This window comes from Colias philodice, chromosome 5, assembly GCF_061535455.1.
Source record: "Colias philodice isolate Cphi_HAF_F1 chromosome 5, ilColPhil1 Martin Lab GWU primary, whole genome shotgun sequence".
Taxonomy (NCBI): Eukaryota; Metazoa; Arthropoda; class Insecta; order Lepidoptera; family Pieridae; genus Colias; species Colias philodice.
The window spans coordinates 239,584-263,055 of NC_143090.1; the positions used below are offsets into that span (position 1 = coordinate 239,584).

General features: G+C 37.9%; 2 protein-coding genes, 1 long non-coding RNA gene and 1 other non-coding gene across 5 annotated transcripts; 3 read left to right on the top strand and 1 right to left on the bottom strand.

The window, feature by feature from the left end:
- Positions 1-148: 148 nt before the first annotated feature.
- sqd (RNA-binding protein squid) lies at positions 149-6,014 on the top strand. Of its 2 annotated transcripts, XM_089695341.1 has the most exons (8): positions 149-377; positions 1,411-1,451; positions 1,653-1,927; positions 2,125-2,256; positions 2,360-2,627; positions 4,098-4,160; positions 5,112-5,234; positions 5,444-6,014. In XM_089695341.1, the coding sequence occupies exons 1-7, from the start codon at positions 250-252 to the stop codon at positions 5,195-5,197; spliced, it is 993 nt and encodes a 330-aa protein (XP_089551467.1). In that variant the 5' UTR covers positions 149-249; the 3' UTR covers positions 5,198-5,234; positions 5,444-6,014. The 2 variants fall into 2 exon arrangements, with proteins under 2 accessions (XP_089551467.1, XP_089551468.1); XM_089695342.1 differs by lacking the exon at positions 4,098-4,160.
- On the top strand, positions 1,518-1,587 carry LOC149488180 (small nucleolar RNA snR61/Z1/Z11). The gene has a single exon (XR_016315672.1). It is a non-coding gene; the product is annotated as a small nucleolar RNA snR61/Z1/Z11 (small nucleolar RNA).
- Positions 6,015-6,619: 605 nt separating the features above from the next.
- On the top strand, positions 6,620-10,791 carry LOC149488181 (uncharacterized). Its single transcript, XR_016315624.1, has 2 exons — positions 6,620-7,036; positions 10,759-10,791. It is a non-coding gene; the product is annotated as an uncharacterized LOC149488181 (long non-coding RNA).
- A 2,272-nt stretch (positions 10,792-13,063) lies between these two features.
- LOC149488182 (uncharacterized) lies at positions 13,064-23,270 on the bottom strand. Its single transcript, XM_089695273.1, has 14 exons — positions 23,259-23,270; positions 22,742-22,865; positions 21,278-21,424; positions 19,117-19,292; positions 17,920-18,114; positions 17,436-17,651; positions 16,776-16,956; positions 16,104-16,317; positions 15,542-15,686; positions 15,159-15,287; positions 14,682-14,830; positions 14,138-14,378; positions 13,576-13,722; positions 13,064-13,152 (listed from the first exon to the last, which is right to left on the bottom strand). The coding sequence occupies exons 1-14, from the start codon at positions 23,268-23,270 to the stop codon at positions 13,087-13,089; spliced, it is 2,142 nt and encodes a 713-aa protein (XP_089551399.1). The 3' UTR covers positions 13,064-13,086.
- Between the last annotated feature and the right edge of the window lie 202 nt (positions 23,271-23,472).

Consider the following 23,472-nt stretch of genomic DNA (forward strand, 5'->3'; position numbering starts at 1 on the left):
GATACAAAATGATGCCATTGACCCCAAGCCCGGCTTACATTTCATTGGTTAATTTTAAGGTGGGGATTACAACGCACAACGCGAAGCGTATTTTCCTGCAGGATTACCAACATGAAAATCGGTTTCGCGCCGACTCACCCTACGCTTCCTTCGTCACTCCATCTTTCTTCTGCGTTTGGCATTCGTTACTGAAGGTCGTGTGTAGACCTTAGTTTTAGTTTATTGTTAATTTAAGTCTATTCATAAGTCATGGCTAATATCGTTAACTTTGCACAAGACGTTACTGAAAATCAAGTAAATGGAAACGCGGAAAACGGTGGAGGTGATGGTGGATTAGAACAAAACAGTGCCGATGCCCCGGGGCGAGATGACGACAGGTATTGATTTATAATTTATACTTAGATATTCCTATATTGTTGTTTAGTTTTACTAAAAAGCAATGTTTTTCAAAGTTTTTATGCGGTTTTAATCTCTTTTTCTTTGTTTTCAACTTATTTTGCAGTACATTATTCATTCGCCGCAATGGCGGCGGCGGTCCGGCATTTTAACGTATCGGCCATTTTAATCCACTTTAATCTTTAAGATCTATTCCAAATTGACTATTTCTGTTTTTGCAGCGGTATGTTCGCGAATTAAATTTAGTCCTGGACATTATAGTTTTCATTTCAGATAATTCGCAGGTTAAGTTCATGTAAAATCAATTTGATGGCGCACGATGTAAAATGGCGTCTTTCGCGCGTCCCTCCTCACTCCACCGGCACAGTCCCGTTATCGATTTTGCGCATCAGTTTTTTCGCACGACTTGTGGTTCGAATGTTACGGTTAATGAACGGGCGTGGACCGTTCTTTTTAACGGTTTATTGAGAGTATATTTTGCAAGATTTTAAATCGGTGGTAGTGGAAATAGGTGCGAGGGCTCGCTCTCGCGGTCAGTTTGGAGCGCTACTAACGCCCTGTCTCTCTGCAGGTGTGAGCCTGCGCCGCCGCCGCAGCAGCCGCCGGAGGACGTCATGGTATATATCCGCTGGGCTCACACTAAAGTAAACTCGACCAAACTGACTAGTTACCATTGTCTCGGCCACTTAACTTTGGGCCCTCACTCTTGCCAATTTCAAATCTTGCGTTAAACTGTAACATTCTTGTATCATATTCTCGTTGTCTTAATGTTAAAATTTTGGAGATAATTTTTTTGTAACTTACAGGTTTCTCAATTTGCTTTGCTGCAGTGCTTGGAGTTTGTTTTTATTTTTGTTGACTAAAAAAGTAGCTGTAAAGTACTGAAAACAAGTACTGCATAGTTTATAGTAATATTTTATAATTTTAAATTGTAATGTTTAAGTCAGTTTCTTTTCGCGGCACATTTGTCGTACTGTTGATGACCCATGTTCACTCTATTTTGTGTAATTACAGAAAACTCTTTGTCGGTGGATTGAGCTGGGAAACAACAGACAGTAAGTTGATTTCATATAACAACATTTATTCGTTAAAACATGAATAATTCTAAATAAAATATTTAATTAAAATGATGAACATATCAGTTCTGCTTCTGATAGATTTGAAGACAACCTTTACCCACAAAACTGAAGTTAATATTATTACTAATTATGAATAATACTATACAAAACAAGGTTTACATTAAGACTTTTTTGCAGAGGAATTACGTGAACACTTCAGCGCCTATGGAGAAATTGAAAGCATCAATGTCAAGACTGACCCCAACACTGGCAGATCACGAGGGTTCGCCTTTATCGTGTTCAAAAGCCCAGACTCGATCGACAAGGTCATGGCCGCCGGGGACCACACCATCAACAACAAGAAAGTGGATCCAAAGAAAGCCAAAGCCCGCCACGGAAAGATCTTTGTCGGTGGACTTAGCAGTGAAATCTCAGATGATGAGATCAAGAACTTCTTTGGCAATTTTGGCACGGTAAATATGTGTTTTGAAATTAACACCCACCCAACACATTTATAGATACATGTTTAATGATGAAAATACCGGAATTGGTGAGATTGAAATTTTCTAACACATTGCTGCAGATGAACCCGGGCCACTGACACAAAAACTTAAAATTTATTATATTTGTTTATTTTTAAATAGATCTCTAAGCGAATCATGTCTTACAGATAGTGGATGTCGAGATGCCATTCGATAAAACGAAGAATCAAAGGAAAGGCTTCTGTTTCATCACATTCGAGTCTGAGCAGGTGGTGAACGAACTTCTCAAGACTCCCAAACAGACCATCGCTGGCAAAGAGGTAATTTATTAGTTTCTTCATCTTTTCTTGAATCGTATAGAACGCAATCGCATAAATTATGTGACATGTAAATAGTCATATTAACGGTTGACGCGTGTTGCAGGTCGACGTGAAGAGAGCGACGCCGAAGCCGGACGGCCCCGGCGCGATGGGCGCGCGCGGCGGGCGCGGGGGGCGCGGCGCGCGCGGGGGGCGCGGCGGCCGCGGGGGCTACGGCGGCCAGGCCTGGGGCAACCAGGGCTACGGCGGCTACGGCTACGGCCAGGGCGGCTACGGCAGCGGCTACGACGGCTACGGGGGCTACGGCGGCTACGGCTATGACGGCTACGGCGGCTACGGTGGTTACGATTACTCCGGATACCCGAATTACGGTAAACGCGGCAAGCAGCACTAGGCGCGTTCTCACCGACACATTACCTCGACTGATGTTACCTGATAGTAGAATGTAAATGTAGACGTAAGGCGGGCGGGCGCGGCGGCGCCCCGCAGCAGCGCCGGGCTCCGGCCGGGCGCCGCGGCGCCCCGCCCGCGCTAGGCTTAGCGTGTAATGAGGAGACTCCGTCCCTGAGATGCCTCCTATCGACGTACAGTGAACGTTAGGTATACCTTAGTGCTTAGAAAATATTTATTTTTCTATCATAGCTACGTATTTACATTGATATTCTATCGAGATAATGTGTAGTGAACGGGGCGACATACTCGCACTCTCCTATTTGTAATCTAATCTAATCTTATGTTATATATATTTGGCTGATTTTGCATTTGTTTAAATTCCATTTGGCTAGTGTCTCCGGTGCCCAGCGATCACTCTTTATCATTGTTTCACTAGGGTTATGTTCTGTACATATATGTTACCGCCTTATCTTATTAAGTGTTTTTGTAATACCACTTTTGACATATGTAGCATCGTTGCCCGAGTTTTATATTTATTTTGGTATATTTTTATTTTACCTTACATACTCTTGCCACATGCTACATCTGGGTAAATGGGGTAATATATGGAGAGACATTGTGAAAGTGATAAAGATATGATGAAGCTTTTAAATAAAGCACTGTTACCAAAAACCAATGTGTTTCCATATATGCCCCACTCCTATACACCGCACCTCCCACTACCCCACTCCCAACTCCCGCTCCCAACCCCACAGATCATCTGCATGCCACACGGAACATCTAGACTTCAGTAACTACATACAGGGTGATAGTCACTAATCTTCATTTTATTCGGAGTAATCATTCAATTTAGACACTTTTAAAACGAGCCTTCTGCTTTCTACTAACATTTTTATTTATTATAAATAAAATATTTTATCAATTTCCTTCATTTCAATTTGATTGATATTGAAAAATATTTCTTTAGTGACTGGGTCAGACAAAAACAACTGACTTGTGAAATGAAAATTTGCTATCAATTTGTATTTTAGTGAGAATAAATTTTTATTTTTATTTATTACAATTTGTGGTTAATAATGTTTAAGTTTACTCAAAAGAATGAAAACAATAGTATAATAGAAAAATCGTTTAAAATGATTCGCCAATGCCACATTTAGAGAATCTTTTATCACAAGCGAACTATCTGTTCGAAACGATAGGGCTTATAGTTAGTGCCATTCGACATGTCAATAGTGGACGCACCCGAACGTCGCAGACGCTGCGAACTCAAAATTTTTGCTGAAAGCACGAAGCGAAGCTTCGAACTCTAGTAAGTACTTTTGTCTATGGGGGCATAGTTTGTCGGTATCTGGGAGATGCTTTCCTCTAAGATTGGTTGGCAAGTAGCGCGGTCCGCTATTGGCACGCTCGGGGCGACTGCGCTATTAACGGCTTTGTGTTGCGGGCAGACTACGGCGGGTACGGAGGGTACGAGGGAGGCTACGGCGCGCGCGCGGCTCCTCGCGGGAAAGGTACCGGCCTCTGCCCATTGACCCTCGCCTCACTCCCACACTGCCTAGTGCGCTCTGTATTGCCAACCGCATCGTTCATTTAAATGGATCCTTCGATTGAAAAATGTGTGACTGGTTTTATTCCAAAGAGAGAAATTGTTGAACCATCTAGTGTTGGCAAAACTGAGCTCGACTTGTAAACTATTTGGTTATCGCTTTAGGTGCAAACGTGATATCGCGATAAGTCGACGTGTCGAAACAGTTTACGGATGTAGAGGCGATAATCAAATGTTTCATTCTAATCACCGATAGTCCCTGCTTCATTTTTTGGTATAACGATTGGCATTTATCTCATTAATTTAAAGTACATGTTTCAAGTACGTTGTGTTGCGCTTATATTAACGTTTTAACATGCACGAGTACATTAGGATTACGTAAAATGTTTCAAAATTATTAAAATATCGCATTTACTTCCTATTAGTCTTAGCTTAGAGTTGGTTATTTAGAACGTATATAAACTTAGATTCGTCCCATCGAAACGAAAAATACGGAGACTGCATGTAGTGTGAGGTCTTGTTAACTCTCATTCACACGTTTTATTAACACAGAAGGTGGAACATTTTCTCAAAATTATATAGACACGAGTGGCATTCGGCAAACCTTAAATGTTTCACACATTTGTTGTAATAATAATTAATTTCGGAAGATATGACCAAAACGTATTACATATCGGAGATGAACAATCTACATCGAATAATAGTTTACACACGCTGATAATAATCGGTTGGTCTTATTTTCTCAATTTCACTATGTGCTCACGATTGTCTATACGACCTTCGGCAACTTGACGAAACACTTGAAATATCGTTGTACTCGTAAATAAATTGAAAAGAATAGGACGGTCGGTTCGTCAAGTTGTGCGTGGGTAGTGTAGAATCGCGAGCAGGTGTAGTGAGGTGCGTGTTCCACTAGGGTCGAACTCGGCGGCGGGCTACCAGGGCGGCAAGCAGCGCGGCGGCGGCGGCGGCCGCGCCAACCAGAGGCACCAGCCCTACTAACGTACCTGCGACACGATAGTCATCTCACTCCATTAAGGTGCTCACCCACACGATACCTTGCCACCATTTCATATTTATATTTTGATCTGAATTGCAAATAAATAAGTACTTTCACAAATAAAACTTGTAATAAATAAAAGACAAAATAGTAAAATTATTAATTGTAGATGACCTAGACTTGTAATTGAATTGCGATGACGTGGGTGCAGTGAGTGTCAACTGTCAAGTGACGCAATGTTGTTGCAGGTTAAGTCCAGCGGAGATGAGCGCGGCCCGCGCCGGCGCGCGGGAAGCCTCATTCCATTCCACATAATTAATTTAAGAAAACTAAATAAGAAGATTTTTTAAGTCTAAAAGTACGTCGCTTAGACGTGGCCGCGTCCCGGTCGTTTCATAAATTTAATATAATATAGTATGGATTTAATAGATTACTTGAGTATTATTGAATAGATTCAATTTTGACATTATAGTAACCGAATCACCTTTGAACTGATTGTAGAGTAATGATCAATAACAGAGCTTAATGAATACAGTCCCTTTGGCGCGCGAGTGTGTGTGTACGTGCGTGGTGTTTGTCTGTGAGCGTGTCCGAAGCCGCCCCCTCTGGAAGTTCTGGATCTCAAACATGTTGTAGATTTGTATTTTTTATTTGGTAATCGAACAAAGAAAATCTGAATCATGTATTTTGTATGGTATAGTGTTTCTTCCAAATCGTAGGGATGAAATTAGTGTAAGTGCTCAGACATGAACAAACTCTGGAGATATACAAAGTTATGTATGTCGAATAAAACAATGTGTAAATAAAATATTGACTTTTTCTGCGTTTTTGTCCTCATCTTCAGATTTACCTGAACAGAGGGGCCCATTCGCTTATCCGTATGCATTTAGCCAAAATGATAGAATAAGTTTAGATACAAATACCTAGGTATACATAGGTACCTAAAATAAAAAATACAGCTTTTTTTGATATGAAAATTAGGTACCTATCATTGAACACGGGTACAGACGCCCCACTTATTTGAATTATAATTAATTTAGTTACGCCTGCGTGAAATATACAATTTGGGCAGAGTTTATTCAAATTTGCTGTTTAATTTTTATTAGGTAATGAGTAGTTACATACCTACCTACTTATATACATATAGGTAGGTAGTAATTGAAAATATCTGTCGTAGCTCTAGGTCCCTATCTACCCAAAGTATCTAGCGATAGGTTGCCTGTAAATATTGCAAGTATGTACATTGTACATACATAATACATAATATTATCATTTAGGTACATACATATCTCAATGTCATTTTTTTACCACGGATAATCGTAAACAGGAAAATATATATACCTAAGTAAAACCTAGTTTGTATTTAATAATTGAATTACATAGGTAGGTACCTAATAATATGTAAGGAAATCAATTTGAGGCCGGGACTCCACCAAAGCAGAGATGTGTGCGGTGTGCTGTGTGCTGTGCGAGAAGAGATGTTTTTCAGCTCGCGGGACTCCACCAAAGCGGAGATGTGTGCGGTGTGCTGTGTGCTGTGCGAGAAGAGATGTTTCGGGGTTCGCGCGGGGTTCTGCGGGTTGCTAGCGGGCGAGAGGGGGGAGGGTGACATCGCTCACTGCACGCCGCTCACATCTCTCGTCTCCACTGCGCGTCGTCCGCGCACAGCTCACATCTCCGCTTCCATCGCGACATACAAATATTACACATCTCCGCACAGCGATCTCCACTGAAGCTGAGCGGAGAGGAGACGTGTCAATAACTCAATTCTATTGGTTGTTTAAAAAACATCTCCTCTCCGCTCGTCTCGTCTCCGCTTTGGTGGAGTCCCGGCCTTATGTGTCCCTTCGTCCAGCATACTCACCATGGAATCCTGATATTTCATGAATGTCAAAAAACTGTTCTGAAATAGTGCTAAATAGTGCCCAAAGGAAAAAAATAGTGCTCTTGTACTTGCGAAGTTATAGCCATAGTTCGATGAGTATGCTGGACGAAGGTTTCGCCCAGCATACTCACCTCCGTCCGGAGAATCTGTATACGCTTCAAACATAATTCATACTTCAAAAAATAGTTCCCAAATAGTGCCAAACGGTGCCCAAAAAGAAAAAACAGTGCTCGAATAACTTCGGAGTTATAGGCTTCGTTCAGTGAGTATGCTGGGCGTAGGTTCTACGCCCAGCATACTCACCTCAGTGCGCGATTATCGAACGAGCTATAGGTATAATTGTCCGTATTTAAGCAAAAAGGAACCACCCAGCAAAACCGCACTTCTGAGATATCAAAGGATTTACAAAAACATTTGCAGCTCTGTTAGATGAAGTAAAATTAAAATTTATTTTATTTAAATTCATTGATAAATTACTTATTTAAGTATGTGTATATAAATTTGCTCTGAATATTCTTAAACTTTCTAGATAATTAAGAAAATGTGCATGTGGTTCCTTTTAACATTTATCAATTGATAGGTTTTCTCTTATACAAAAAGGAACCACATCCCAGGGATTTAATGATATAAATGAAACTATGTATTTATAATATCGTAATTAAAGCTTTAATTAATAAAATATATAAAATAATACTTATATAGGACGTTTATTCGACGTTATCATCAAATTGGATTTCGAAATCCACCGTGTCTAGTCCATCTATGTGGTCTTCTATTGCATCATCACTAATGAGACCGTTATAAAAACTGTGCATCTTGTGGAATGAGATGTAATATGGACTGAATATCGCTAGAAGGTGAAGAAAGCTTCTCCAGAGGCAGCGACGTATAAGGTTCTTCGTTATCTTCTGTAATAAAAAGAAAAAAAAGCTTTAAATCAAAATAATAAAGCCGCGTGGCTTTTATACGTAGGTAGGTATATGGCGACAGCAAAATATTATTAGTTCTTATAAAGCCGTGTCCCTACTAGACGACTAAGTATGTTGTATGTACATGCGCCATGTACAAAAAACTGGCTAAGTGCGAGTCGGACTCGCGCAACGAAGAGTTCCGTACCATTATCTATAAAAACGCCAAAAAAATCACGGCTTATTGTATGGGAGCTTCTTAAATATTTATTAAGCTATTGCATAGCTTCTATCGCGAGCCTTGAGCGCGGGACCGAATCGAGAAATTCCGTTACGAAAAAACCTCACGCTCTCCACTCCGACGGGCTCGGAGGTGTGGCTTGAAGGCATGCTATGCAATAGCTTTACCGCGGCAGTCCCCGAGTGCCACACGTCTTTTTTTATTCTGTTTTTTAGTATTTGTTGTTACAGCGGCATCAGAAATACATATGAAATTTCGACTGTCTAACTGTCACGGTTCATGAGACAGAGGGATAGACAGACGGACAGCGGAGTCTTAGTAATAGGGTCTCGTTTTACCCTTTGGGTACGGAACCCTAAAAATCATACGCAACAAAAAAATAAACTTGTTAAAATTTTGAATTTCGCAGGCTAGGGCCTTGTTCCGGTCAAAACAGTAGCCGCGCGAGTTTTAAAATCAAACAAATAATTATATGCGCTGAATGATGTGGCTGAATGTACTGTACTGAATCTGAATCTAAACGTATTTGACCAAAATAGTAGGTAGGTATAGATTGTCTAATCTAAAAATGAACGCCCCTCCACTAAACTTAATTGTTTCAATGTGTGAGGACAAATAATTATTGAACCACTTTATATGTGTGCGCGCGTCGATTCTACTGCAAACTTTGACACTCGCGCACTGATTTGTCAACTAATCGGGCGATCAGTTCAGGTGCCTAGCATTGTATGGCGGGGAGAGCGCGCTATGTACGGAATGACACGTCCGTTCTGTCGTGCATCGCGTCATTTATGCACTAGTTGGCCAACTAGTCCTGTCGTTCGGGCATGGACGGGACTGGAGGACTGAACGACCAATGAGGCAGACCAATTTGTGTGTATTGCGTCTATACACGTACTTTGAATGTGAGCGTAAACACAGTGGAGGGGCGTTCATTTTTAGATTAGACAATCTTTACCTAGATCATCGACAGTTATTTTTAAAACAGGGTTTAGACTTTAGTAGTTTCATCTCACAATGACAGATGAATCGTAACAAAATGATCTCTTAATTCGACTCGCCGCGCCTTCGTGAACAACGACATTGTCGTTAAAATACGTAAATCCACAGAGGATTCCTCTTGTACTTAATGAACTATCTTCTTAAAATCACACCACAATCGGGAATGAATCAAAAGTGGATAAAGCGTACCTGCATCTCAGATTCAATAAGTACTTAAATGCATTAAATAAAACTACTTACCCGTTGTATCTTCATTATTATCTTCGGTGTTCGTCTCCAATGCTTTTCTTACCCATTGCTTGCTTATTTACTTATTACTAAACATTTTCACATTTAATTTTAAAGGTAATTAACAAAAACAATAGAACTTACTTCGCGGAGGAAAAAAACACCGTCACGTATTCGAACTACTTCGCTGAATGTCATTTATATTGACAGATGTTAGACGTTTTACTTAAAAAAGTGGAGTTTTGCACTTAAGTAATGAAATACGTTGTTTAAAGATGAGAAGCATTGTAACAAGTCAAGGCATTTGGTTCCATATAGCGATGATGGGTTTCAGAATGTTTTACAATATTTATTTATGCATAATAGAACCGAATGCTTGTGGTTTTATTTTGCAAATAAAAAATTACAATTAAATTATGTATTTATTTTACGCATAACCATACCACAGAAACCTGGTTCCATTTTGTGTATTAAAAATAATTGTTATTAATAGAAATATGTGTAATGTATAATGGTACCAAGTAGGTGTGGATCTGTTTTGTATAAAATGACATGATAGTAATATCGTTTATTTGTTTGAACAAAGCAGTCCCGTGGTGCTGTGGTTCGGTTTTGCTTAATATGGTATTATTCGTTGTTGCTGGTGGTTCCTTTCTGCTTTTAGTATACCTTGTTTCCAACGTAAAAATCATGTGGTTCTTGTTTGTATAAGAATTTAGACCACTTTTGAATGAGTATTCTTCAATAAAAGTAAAAAACGAAATTTGTCGAGTGGTTCCATTTTGCATAAATACGGACAATTTACGTCTCAAAAAATTGTGCTTGAAATAGTGCCCAATATCAGTCCAATTTTTGCTTGACTTTTGACTTAGAAAACCATTAAATTTTAATGTAAACTTCTACATACTAACGTAAAATGGGGTACAGTCGTCGACACATGTTTTTGGACAAAAAAAACTTTCTAATTGTAGACTTCATGTTATTGGAAATAATTATGGTATTTTCTCACATGTCAAAAACTTTCGATTAAATGCATTATTATATATTTTATAAATAATAATAAATGAATGAAACTTTAAGCGTAAATTAAGTCTATTACTTCATTGCATTGTGTGTTTGTCTGAATAAAAACAGTCATTTGCAGCCAATAAAATTAATATCTTGAAAAATTGTAAAAAGGAAATTATAGTTTCTTTTTGTATATATGTTGCAGGCAAAACTTATAACCAGTCAAAACTAGTACTGTGACATAGTTATACAAATTTTTAAAACTCATTCCAATAGTTTCATCAATGAAAGGTTTAGCAATAAAAAACATTTTTAATTACTTACGTTTTACATTTTTAATTAGTTACAGATCCTGACGGGTAACGAGGACAAGCTTGTAATAAAAAAATTGAAGAAAAGTAAATTATATCCTAGCAAATAAGACAGTGTTTCATTTCCAGTAGAATTGGAGGATAAAACCAGGCCTCCGCAGAAGTAGGTATATAAATAGGTATTTGAGATCCAATTAGATAAACAAACAAGTTACATTACGTTATTATGTGTGTACCTACCTACATCAAACCTTTAAAAAAGTAACTAAGTAGGTACCCATTTTTAAAACTTCTTAAGCATGTCCTTAATTTTAAGTGTGCAGTGTCATATTCAACGAAAAAATGAACGTGTTTTTGTAAAAAACAACTCGCTTGCTACCTAGTTTTACAGTGCAATTAATGAATGAGTGTAAAATCAATTTAGTTAAATGCCACTATTATAAATTGAAATATACTTACTGATTTGGGTGCAGCTCCTATATTGATTACGTACTAGATACACAATTTTATATAGGTAAATAATGACATCACCAACACATTGTTTGGTTTTGCAACCCACTATGTAGTCAAACTCAAAAGCCGGCGTTATTATAATGATGTGCGACGAAGTAAACAAACAAAGAAACTGAGAAGCGCTTGTTCGTTTCGATTGCTTTGTGACACAAAATGGACCCTTATCACCTTCAAAATACAGATCAGTCTTGTCTAATAATCGTAAAATGTTAGGGCAGCGCCATCTAGTATTTAAACATAAACATATTCATTTGCGTCGCGGGCGCCGCGCGTCGTAAGCCCCATACCTATTGACCGTACGTGCATCCATTACTGCCACACTATATTGAACTTTATCACATGAGGAATACAGGTCAATTCCGTAAACGTTGTGGTACCGTCCTTGATCCGGAAAATGATTATTTTGAATAATTTTGTCAGTTGTAATGTAAGCATTAATAACAGCAACTTTATTTTTCATGCATGATTTACTTCATTTGATATCTTAATCCTTCAAGCGCCGTGATCTAGACAAAATATATAAAATCATTGTTCCTAGCTACCGGGGTCCCATGCGACGCGCGAAGGCTTAATCATATTATTATAAAGTATTATTAAAATAATGTGTAATTAATAATATTGCGATTCTAAAGTAAATACTCCCTTACATAGACAATTAATAATTTACACAAGACAAAAATTGTTAGAAAGAAAGTTAATAATATTGTATTCGACTGTACTCAATGTAATGTATGTAGAAGTTTACAATCAAATTTAATGGTTTTCTAGGTCAAAAGTCAAGCAAAAATTGGACTGATATTGGGCACTATTTCAAGCACAATTTTTTGAGACGTAAATTGTACCTATAGCTCGTTCGATATTCGCGCACTGAGGTGAGTATGCTGGGCGTAGGTTCTACGCCCAGCATACAGAAATACTCACTGAACGAAGCCTGTAACTCCGAAGTTATTCGAGCACTGTTTTTTCTTTTTGGGCACCGTTTGGCACTATTTGGGAACTATTTTTTGAAGTATGAATTATGTTTGAAGCGTATACAGATTCTCCGGACGGAGGTGAGTATGCTGGGCGAAACCTTCGTCCAGCATACTCATCGAACTATGGCTATAACTTCGCAAGTACAAGAGCACTATTTTTTTCCTTTGGGCACTATTTAGCACTATTTCAGAACAGTTTTTTGACATTCATGAAATATCAGGATTCCATGGTGAGTATGCTGGACGAAGGGACACAATTTTATAACCAACGAGCGAATGTTGCAAAAGTTCGAAGACTGCGACACGAACTCAGGACACGAATATGTCTTCTATTGATCGACTGCTTCCAAGAGAAGTACCAACATGCTTACTGCGAAATGTTACTAGAACATAAATGCAAATTCGCTGTGTGGATATCGGACAAATAACTGATACATGCAGAATCGCAGTAGTGGGATCTTGGCCATAAGTAGAAGTGCTTCATCTACACTAATATTATAAAGAGGAAAACTTTGTTTGTTTGTTTGTTTGATTGTAATGAATAGGCTCATAAACTACTGGACCGATTTTAAAAATTCACCATTCGAAAGCTACATTATCCACGAGTAACATAGGCTAGGTTTTATCCCGGAAATCCCACGGGAACGGGAACTATGCGGGTTTTTCTTTGAAAACGCGGGCGAAGCCGCAGGCGGAAAGCTAGTGTTTGATAATTAGATCATTTTGGAGGTAGGTAACTTATCGATTTGGAGGTACTAGCACGTACTAGGAATAAAACAAAATGTTTTTATAACCAACGTTTATTGTAAGCGATACGATAGTTAACAAGGCTGTGCGGAGGTAGCAAACAGTAAATCCAATGCATTACACAAAGCCCTGTAGTTGACCTGAAACGACGACGACGAAACAATTTAATATTAAAAATTTAAGTAAAATTAGTTTTAGTTTTATGATCGCCTTCTTGGTACTGCAGTTAGAACCGAGGAATCCTGGGTTCGATTCCCGGTGGGAAGAACAACGGGCTGTTCTTTCAGCAAACTGAGCAGGTCCTGAGTCATTTTCCGTAATGAAATTCGTAAAGGTATGATCTGTATTATTATAGAGATGAAACATTAATTTCATATTCTGTGGCGTTATGTTATAAGAGATCAATGGAGATCTGAAAATTTCATGTTCCATCACAATACTGAAATGGTTGAACTTACATTATAATAAAAGTAATAGTTACTATCGTAAGATGGCGCTAATCCCAAGCTTATTGGCTCTCACGCTATTACAGTAAAATAATCATGATTTGCTTTGATACTAACCTCGTCACCACACCCTCTTCGATAGCCGAAGCATTTGTACACCACATCTCTTTCGCGAGCAGACAGCAAAGCGAGCAGACCTCGCTGGCAGAGAGCTCGCTCAATGGACACCCGCGGGATTGTGCCGCAACGTTCTTTGTCGATGTCCTATTTTCAAAGAGTAAAATTTATTTTATTATCATCCTATTACTATTATAAAGGCGAAAGTTTGTAAGTATGGATTTATGGATGTAAGGATGTACTTATGGATGTTTGTTACTCTTTCACGCAAATACTACTGAACTGATTACAATGAAATTTAGCACACATATAGAGGGTAACTTGGATTAACACATAGGATAGGTTTTATCCCGGAAATCCCACGGGAACGGGAACTATGCGGGTTTTTCTTTGAAAACGTGGGCGAAGCCGCGGGCGGAAAGCTAGTAACTTATATAAACTTAAATTATTCGAAAATGTAATTACTCCATTTCATATAACGAAAACAAGTTTCAAATCTATGTTGTTGCCAACTAATAAATAGTAAATTTCATTTCTGATAAGCTATAAAAGTTGTAATTACCTTAAACACCTCGAGTATATTCGAGAGTTGGTCAGGAAATTTGGCCAGCTTGGACAGAGCCATCGCGACGATGTTCCTCTCTTCAAAGTTGAGGAAGTTGAGCGGCGTGTCGATGGTCGGCACGTGCGGCACCGGCTCCAGCAGCGGCGCGCGCTCCAGTCCGCTCTGCGTTAGCGCTTCGCCCACCGTGGCACAGAACCTGTCGTACTCCACGTAGCGGCGGCGACCCGGCGCACAGAAACTAATTGAAGACGAAACAATTGTAAATTCACATCACATCATTATTGGAAATGATGATGATCATACGTAATCTATTTTTGAAATGCATCCATTTTACTAAGTTTAGACGAAAAATAATTGTACTTAGTGTTTTTTTTTTTTGTAGGTACTTTATTATCTGATTACGCCAGTAATGTGTTTGTAATAAATATGGAAATACAAGAAACGGTTTACAGGCTTATCAGGCGTAAATATTTTTGTTGTTGACCGTTAATTGAGTGTAGGTACCTACACTCAATTAACGTACCATAAATTCTATACTAACACTTCCATAAGTGTATCCATTTCCCGTGGAGTAAGCGACAGGCCAGCGGAGCCCAGACCACGGTAGAAGTCCGCGCGAGGGATGACCAACTCGCGGCGCGGGTCGAACTGCTGCAGGAAATCGCGCGGACGTACACCTTCTCGCACCATCTGTTAGCATTGAGAAATCTTATAATGAGCTAATAATATTAGAGACATTTATTTTAGACTTATAAACGAACTCTACATAGCTACGAAACAGCTACGATAATTAATGTTAGTGTAACAAAAGTTATGACTATCTTATTTGCTGATTTTACAGTATAAACAGCACGATTAACTAGTCACAAACAGAAACATGTACTTATGTATTAGTAAATTGATTTGTTGTAAAATCACATTTAATTTTAAAACAGGTAAGTACATACGTATTTATATAATATAGTCGGATTTACTATGAAGTAACTACTTTTTGGTCAAGCTTATTTTAAAATCATACCTTTCCCTTGATTTTGGCAAGGATTTGTACAATATCAGTTTCGAGTGGATTTGCGGCAGATTGTTGCGGGCGGCGTGGTGCGATCGCCGGACCTGCGATAGTAGCGCTCTCTGCAGGTCGCTCCTCCAGCTGGAAACAAAAAAATTATGCTAAGTCATTACTTAGCATAATTAGTTTCAACATTTTGAAACTTGCAAACTTTATTCAATCTCTACAATAATAATTTAATTTGTTCTACTAGTATCAGGAAAAGTTTTAAAAGACTTAGTTAGTACGATAATGAATACCTAGTTATAAGAGATTAACGACTTAAATCAGCAGCCTTTTTAATAAGTATCTATTATTAAACTTATTCTACAATTTTCACTAGAAAAAATAGTAACCTCATCAAGCAGAGCCACGTAGTTAAACCCACAATCATCCAAATACCGTGTCTCGAGCGCGCGTATCTGCTGCGGCGTGGGCAGCACGCCGAGCCGCGCCAGCACGCGCCGCACCTGCGAGCGGGACACGTGCCCGTTGTTGTGCCTGTGGAATGTGGATAAAAGTTAAAATTTGAAGATTAACAAGTCTAGCAATACCTATCTAAAGGTATGCTATGTGAATTGCGACTGAAAAGTTTGGATCATGGTTACTACATTCGAGTATTACGGCATTCATTGATATATATCACTATCACTACATAGTATAAAACAAAGTCGGATTTTGATGCGGTGAAGGTTTTAGTATATATAATTTATTAGGTTTTAGACAAAGCGGGCGAAGCCGCGAGCGGTAAGTATGTTAGTGCTAAATAAATGTAAAAATAAGCACCTACATTATAAAATACCTACATATTTTTCAAATTAAAAAATAAGGTAAAACGAAAGCCAGAAAGTTCTTGCTCGTCAAATCTTTTAAACTTTTCTATCTTAAAGCCTATCATAATTAACATAATATACTGACTCATCATGTTCCCCAAACGCGGGTCGCAGATCGATAGCGCGCTCATTGCAAGCGGCGCGCACACGCAGCAGCGCCGCCTGCGCCAGGTCGAGGTCGGCAGGCGCGGGCCCGCCGCGCTCAGCCGCCGACCCGACCGCCGGCAGCTCCGCCACCGCCGCCGCCACACCGCCCGCCGACACGTCCGGGTGCTTCTCTAGCTCTTTTATCGTGAAAACTGAAACACATTCACAGTTTCATTCATGCTGCAGACAGATTGAAATATGTACAGGAATGTGGCTACATATTGAAATAAGTAGAAACAGGTCTAAATTACTGGTTTAAAATTGCGGTACCTACCTAATCATTCATTACCTACCTATAAAATGCTTTACTATTAAAAAAATTATATTGAGTAAAATTCACAATCATGCGGTGCAAATCATTTTGTCTGTGTCAAAATTTCGTCTAACATTTATTTAGCTGTTTTGGCGTGAAATTAGTTTCGGTAATTAGATAGGTAAAATTTACATAGTTTTTATATCTTAAAACACAGTAAATAAGTACCTACGTCACTATGTTATTTAGACAACCTTTTAAATACTTATAACAATAAAAATTTAAGCTTCCACGCTGCCTACATTCAAAGTATTACAATTTATTAAATCAAGTTACCACAACATATAACCAATTTACCTTGATCACAATCGTCCTCGAACGTCCTCCAGCACACGCGGTCTGGCTGGTTGGGGTCGAGGTAGTGCCTGGTGACGCACAGCATCTCCAGGTCCGACATGATCGCGCCGAAGCCCATGATGTCCAGCGCGCGCCGGAACTGCTGCGGCGATATGCGGCCGCTGTTCAGGGGGTCGTAGTCCTGAAACAGTTTAGAGATAGATATTTGAGAAATTAAGCTTTTGTGTTATTCCGTGTAGTAACATATATAGGTACTTAGCTACTTATTGGTTTGATATTAATTCATATTTCATAACTTTAAATATTTTACGTCCTTGAATGCTCTATAAAAGTATGAGAGACCTGTAGAAGTTCACCGTCAGATTCCGTACTTACAGCATATTTTTTTTCAAAATCAACAAATGCTCTGCCATGTAAGCATAAAATTATGTTTTTAAATAGATGATTTTCTGGGCTCAATTTTCCAAAACTCTTTCTTAAAATTATCAGGAACTGATGGACTATGGTTCATGTTAACGGAACTCCAATTATTAGATACATGCTCCGCTGGAGAGTGACCTACTAAGTTCACAAACACTATTTATTTCACAGTTAGTTACCAATACTTTTCATATCATTTTTTTTTCGTTTATTACTTCTAAAGTCTTGTCACGCACTCACCCTAAAGAACTCAGACACTCTCACTCGGCGCTGCATCACGAATTCTTGCACCCGCAGCATAAGGTCTAACAGTTGCCGAGTCGGTTTGGGAGCCTGCAGCGCGGGGTGGAACACGTCGGAGGCTCCGAGCGGCGCGGAGGAGCGCCCCGCCTCGATCTCCGGCCGCACCATCTTGGGCAGTGTGGTGTCTATCACTGCGGTCGGGTTGTTGTATTCCTAAAACGAGATATGAAGAAGGATTACTGTAGGTCTTTAAAAAATAAAAAGCTGAATTCTGATATAAATGGCGTAACGATATCTAAAATCTATTATCTATATGAATAACAGAATGAATCAATTAATTAACTAATACCTAATGGCTAATTCTTTCATAACATTCATTTCATATGGAATAAATACGGAACCTATCATGAAAATAAACAATTTTAAATTTAAATGAAGACAAATCGCCCCTATTTTATGTGATTTTGCAAAGCATACGCACTGGTCCTAATCCTTGAATGCCTTCTTTCTTGACCGCTTCAACGGCCTTAATGAATTCCACATAATCCAGCGTGTAGGAATCCTTGATGAAGCGACGCACGAGAAGGTTGAAGTCTTCCGGAGACACCAGGATCCCAATGTAGTTGAGGATACGCGCAAAGTGGGCGAATGTTATCCTACCATCGTTTTTGGCAACCTATGTACAGATTAGATTGTTTAATTGCATGGCGTAAGAACTATAATTGCTCAATTTTCTAAGATTTATTCTTAATACAACCAACATCCTGAGCTGGTGGATTAAAAACAAAAATATCGACGTTTTACATTGAGCGTGGTCACGGGAAGACTGACTCAAATTTCTATAAATATCCTACAAATATTATAAATGCGAAAGTTTGTGAGGATGGGTGGATGGATGTTTGTTATTCTTTTACGCAAATACTACTGAACCGATTACAATTAAATTTGGTATGTAGGTAGGTATATGAAGACCCAGAATAAGACACAGGCTTTTTATCCTGGAAATCTCACAGGAACAGAACTATATGCTGATAATTTATGTAGGACAGACTCTTTGCGACCACGAGGAAAAGGTACGATGTTTATTTTTGTGACGGTTTCGTAGTGGAACTGCGCGGCGGATATTGATTTAAACTGTCTCTCGGAACGCTAGCTATAAAATGATTAAATATTCAGAGACTCTACATTTCTTATTTATATTTACTGACTAATGAGGGAAGCTTTGAATAGACCGCGTTCGGCTGTGACCCGATCAATTTGTCTGCAGATATCGACTTTGATCTTTGCTCCAGTTTTATAAAGGTTTCACAAATAGAGCCATCTATTTCAATGCAAATTTATTAAATAATCATTTGAACGTTATGGTCTATTTTACTCATTTTAAACGAGTCTCCTTTTTACACCGTACACGTTAACCTTATGTGCAGGTAGGTTAGTATGTACATATGTTTTTTTTTATATATTTTTCTGCAAGTTCTTTCGGACTCAGCATGGAACCGGTAGCCCTCATCATTTCTGTTTTAGGTACCGATCAAAAATATTTTTTGATTCGATAAGTAATGCCTAATTTACATTAAGTGCTATTTCATCTTGACATTGTTATCTATTTGCAAATTGCAAATCAGCAACACCACTACTACTATATTTACTGCTATCTACTATCTACTATATATTTTACTAGTTCATAATCCTGAAAGTAAGGTTTGAGCGGTATGTCCCTCTGCGCGATGGTGGCGAGCAGACAGCACAGGCGACGCAGCTGCCACATGTCGAGCTTGTGACAGGCTGGCTCGGGCGGCGGCGGGCACGCTTCCAGCAGGCAATCCGACGTGGTCTTATCGCGCCCGCCGGCATCTGGATAATAAATATACGATAATTATGTGGGCGCGTAAATAGAGCTTAATGATTGATTAGAGTTTAAAGTAGGTAACGTCTAACGAAAAATATTGTATAATATAATTGGCACTTACGTATTTGATATTATGTAACCTAATTAAGGTAAGTATACTCAAATTTATTCAATTCATACTTGTCTGAATGTAAGTTAATTTCAGCTTATACAGGTGTACCAAAAAGTAGTGATGAACGGAAGCTGAGAGGTAGAGGACCTAGAGGGCTATCCGAATCACCCCCATGTATGTTATGCGATTTTTCGTATTTTCGGAGTTATGACGATTTTTTCAATTTTTCACCTATCGCCGAGTACGATGATATTTTCACTCATGCTGACGTCAATGATTGCGAAAGATGCTTGATTTTTTTTGTGTGCTAAGCTGAAAGATAGGCCAATTCAGTATGGTAACATTTACTATCGTTAGATCTTTGAATGGAATAAAAAAAAGAATTAAATGGCAAGAAAGATAAAATTACCCAGTATGTTCACCACTTCAAGGGCCCGTAAAAAAATAAAATCAAAATATAAAAAAAGTTTTCCGTTTGACTTTTAAAAACTTGCTCTATCTATCAGATAGCTACCCTGAAAATTTCATTTTATTATTCAGAAGGCTTCAATCGAAAAATTTAAATCTAAATGTGGTAAGTGCACAAATTGAATTAACATGATGATCATTAAAACCAATAAATAGGTGTTTAATTACCAGAAATTTTTAAAATAACCCCGCTGTTGCTCAATGCAAGTGAGACATCACCGTAAAAAGTTGTCTTTTAAATGTCTGAATGCCCTTTTATCATTTTTAATGGTTTCTTCTGCTACTATGAATTTCCGGGTTATTTCGTCTTAATTGTGGCATAATTTTTTTTTATGTGATGTTATTTTTTTACGGGCCCTTGAAGTGTTGAACATACTGGGTAATTTTATCTTTCTTGCCATTTAATTCTTTTTTTATTCCATTCAAAGATCTAACGATAGTAAATGTTACCATACTGAATTGGCCTATCTTTCAGCTTAGCACACAAAAAAAATCAAGCATCTTTCGCAATCATTGACGTCAGCATGAGTGAAAATATCATCGTACTCGGCGATAGGTGAAAAATTGAAAAAATCGTCATAACTCCGAAAATACGAAAAATCGCATAACATACATGGGGGTGATTCGGATAGCCCTCTAGGTCCTCTACCTCTCAGCTTCCGTTCATCACTACTTTTTGGTACACCCTGTACCTATACATGATACTTTTCGATTCATTATTGACCTATATTGCACAGATCCCTTATACATCAACTCATTTTAAGTGTTTTAAGTATGTATATAAATTGGATTGGACGTTAAGTACGACGAAGAAATTTTAAATGTTAACACATGTCGATATTTGGACGTGACTGAAGCAATACAACAAGCTTGGAGAGTAGCCAGCGGACAAGATCAGCTAATCCGGAATCCTTGAACTGAGATATTCGTTATCTTACGAAAAATCGAATGTAGCTACAATCTACAAATATAGAATAATCATTGATCACAAACTAATGAAGTGGCTATTGATATATTGCACTTGCAACTTTTAGCTCAAATAGATCTTTTGAGAGCGATAATGATTTGTCGTATATTTTTGTAGGCTCTAGCCGATTTTTTACCGACCAGATTTTGACTTATAAACCCATGTTTTTTAAATTTTTAAGAAATTCATCATTGTTTATGAAGTATTGAAAGCAAAATCTAACATTTACCTAAGTACTTATGAAAACATCAAAAGCATAGCCATATTTCAACTATTTTATTACACTTTTTATCACTACCAAGAACAACATTAAAATTCGTCAATAATCTTGATCGCAGGCAGAATACAATACGCGTTTGTAAACTGACGACTTTTTTAAACAGCGACATTATACAATTTGCCTGCGACATATAGACTGGTTCGAGAGTCCCATCAATCATCACCTTCTCCATGCACAATCTGGCAGAGCTGGTGGTACAGCACACGGCCGTCCTGCGCTCTGAAGTAGTCGGCCAGCTGCGCTATCTCCGCGTCCGACAGCCCGATGACCGAGCGGAGCGGCCCGGCCAGCACCGACACGAACTTTGATTCTGTAACAATATTTACTTTATCGTCTTACAGATGTTTATTTTGTATAAATTCTCTTGTAACTTTTCATAAACAATTCCATGTTATTTTTTATAAATGTATCTATTAATTTATTTTATGTAATTTTAAGTTGTGAGAAAATAAATTTTTATTTTTAACCGACTTCTTATTTTATTTATATGACAATATCGAATAGGTACGGTCTATCTTGTGAGAAGTTTTTTTTATGTCGATCATGTCCCGGCAGTAAATCAACCTAAAGAAGAGATTACTAAACAGTTACTAGGTACTTAGGGAACCTAATGTACCTATCACTCTCATGATAAAAATATTGATCGTACACTTGGTGACGAATAATTATCCTCTTAGAAAGTATGTTAATATAATATCTACTACTTTCTAGTACTATGTACCTACTACACTTTTGTTCAGAAATTCACACGTGCGAGACTTATTTTGAAAAGAAAATTTAATTCAGATGAGGAATATGTACTTCGCTGAAAAAGGTAAAAGCAGCAAGTACCTTTATATTGCTTTATTAAAATGAATGAAATGATGCTACGATATTACCTCGCGTTGTTCCAAACAGTAATGGAATGAAATGATATGGATAAATGTTTCACGATCCATAAAAGTGGTTCATGAAAATTCGTGGAAATGATTCTTAAAATCTCTTACATTTTGGCAAAATATATTTGATAATGTTTACGTATTTTCTGATAAAGTTGTACTGAGAATATAGAACAAGTCAAGTCAAACTACATTGTTTTACTGAGTTGTTTTATATTCGTATTACCTTGATATATATTGGTCCATGGTATTACTACAGAAAAGAAAGCAATAGATACTGACATAATACTAGAGTTTAGAGTATTATAAGAATGTTGCCAACTCTTGGTTGCGGTAGAATCCATGCTTTGTAATAAGAATGTTAATAAGCTAGGTTGTTTATAATATAACTAGGTAACGATAAGAACATTGCTCTATATCATCAGATACTGGAATTAATAAAAGCGTAAAAAATGATTAAAAATCGTTTTATTTCATTTAATTACCAGTAGGTAAAAGAGTACTTTAATACATCTAAACGGTCTTAGGTACTGAAATAAACAAAAATAAAAGCAAGAAATAGTTTCGTTATGTGGCAATGCATTCCATAGATCGACAGCAGTCACCTCTTTAAAAGATTTAACAAAAAAGTTTGTACGTCACACAGGTAAGCCGTATGTCTGTCCACCAAACGAAGGGTATAGTTTTCATAAAATTATTTTCAACAAAAGATTATTATTTAGCAATATCTGGGTTAAATTGCGGTTTACCAGAAATAAGTGAGTTTCCCTCGGGATCGAGGGGCCGGTAGAAGTCCCACAGGTTGAGGCCGACGCGGAACGCCGCGGCGCGGATCTTATTGCACGTCTTCCAAACATCGGCCAGACGAACGATCTACAAATTATTATTGCTTTGAATGTATCCTTATCAGGATCTCAAACATGTATTTATCCAATTAGACGTCTTTTAGAACGTTTACTTTCTATCATTAACGACTGGTTCGGAAAAAAAGTTTGTACAGATGCACAGGAACGCAAATTTAATATGTTATTAATTCATTTTTATTTAATAGCAAAAAAAGGTGTGATGATTATTATTCTATGTTTCGTTCTTTTTTAAGTCCTGTGAGTCAAGCATAAAGTTTGGTAGTTCTAAGAAGGTACCTCATACCTAATGGGATTCACTCCCTGTAAAACAGTATGGGGTTTATTTTTGTAAACAAAATGTAAGTATACAACAACCCCTACATAGGTATTTATAAATATCAGAATGGTAAGTAAAACTTACTGTATCATGCATTTTGTATCACACAGTTGTAAACTAATTTAATAAAATATTCAACAAATGTTGTTGATGATATCTGATAATTTCACAGGTAATTTTAATATTCAGCAAATAATTTTGAATTGAAATGTATAAAAGCACGATACTTGAACAAGCTTAAAAGCTACATTGATTTGATAGAAAATGTTTTGAAGTATGTCAAAATAATGACTGATGA

What these genes read in the sequence shown, in the direction of transcription:
- sqd (XM_089695341.1), top strand. Translation starts at nt 250, where the DNA reads ATGGCTAATATCGTTAACTTTGCACAAGACGTTACTGAAAATCAAGTA. An exon ending in CCGGGGCGAGATGACGACAG is followed by an intron (nt 378 to 1,410) that starts GTATTGATTTAT and finishes GTGTAATTACAG; the next exon opens with AAAACTCTTTGTCGGTGGAT. An exon ending in GAGCTGGGAAACAACAGACA is followed by an intron (nt 1,452 to 1,652) that starts GTAAGTTGATTT and finishes ACTTTTTTGCAG; the next exon opens with AGGAATTACGTGAACACTTC.
- LOC149488182 (XM_089695273.1), bottom strand. An exon ending in GAGTGTCTGAGTTCTTTAGG is followed by an intron (nt 16,957 to 17,435) that starts GTGAGTGCGTGA and finishes AAACTGTTTCAG; the next exon opens with GACTACGACCCCCTGAACAG. An exon ending in ATATACTCGAGGTGTTTAAG is followed by an intron (nt 13,723 to 14,137) that starts GTAATTACAACT and finishes CTTTGAAAATAG; the next exon opens with GACATCGACAAAGAACGTTG.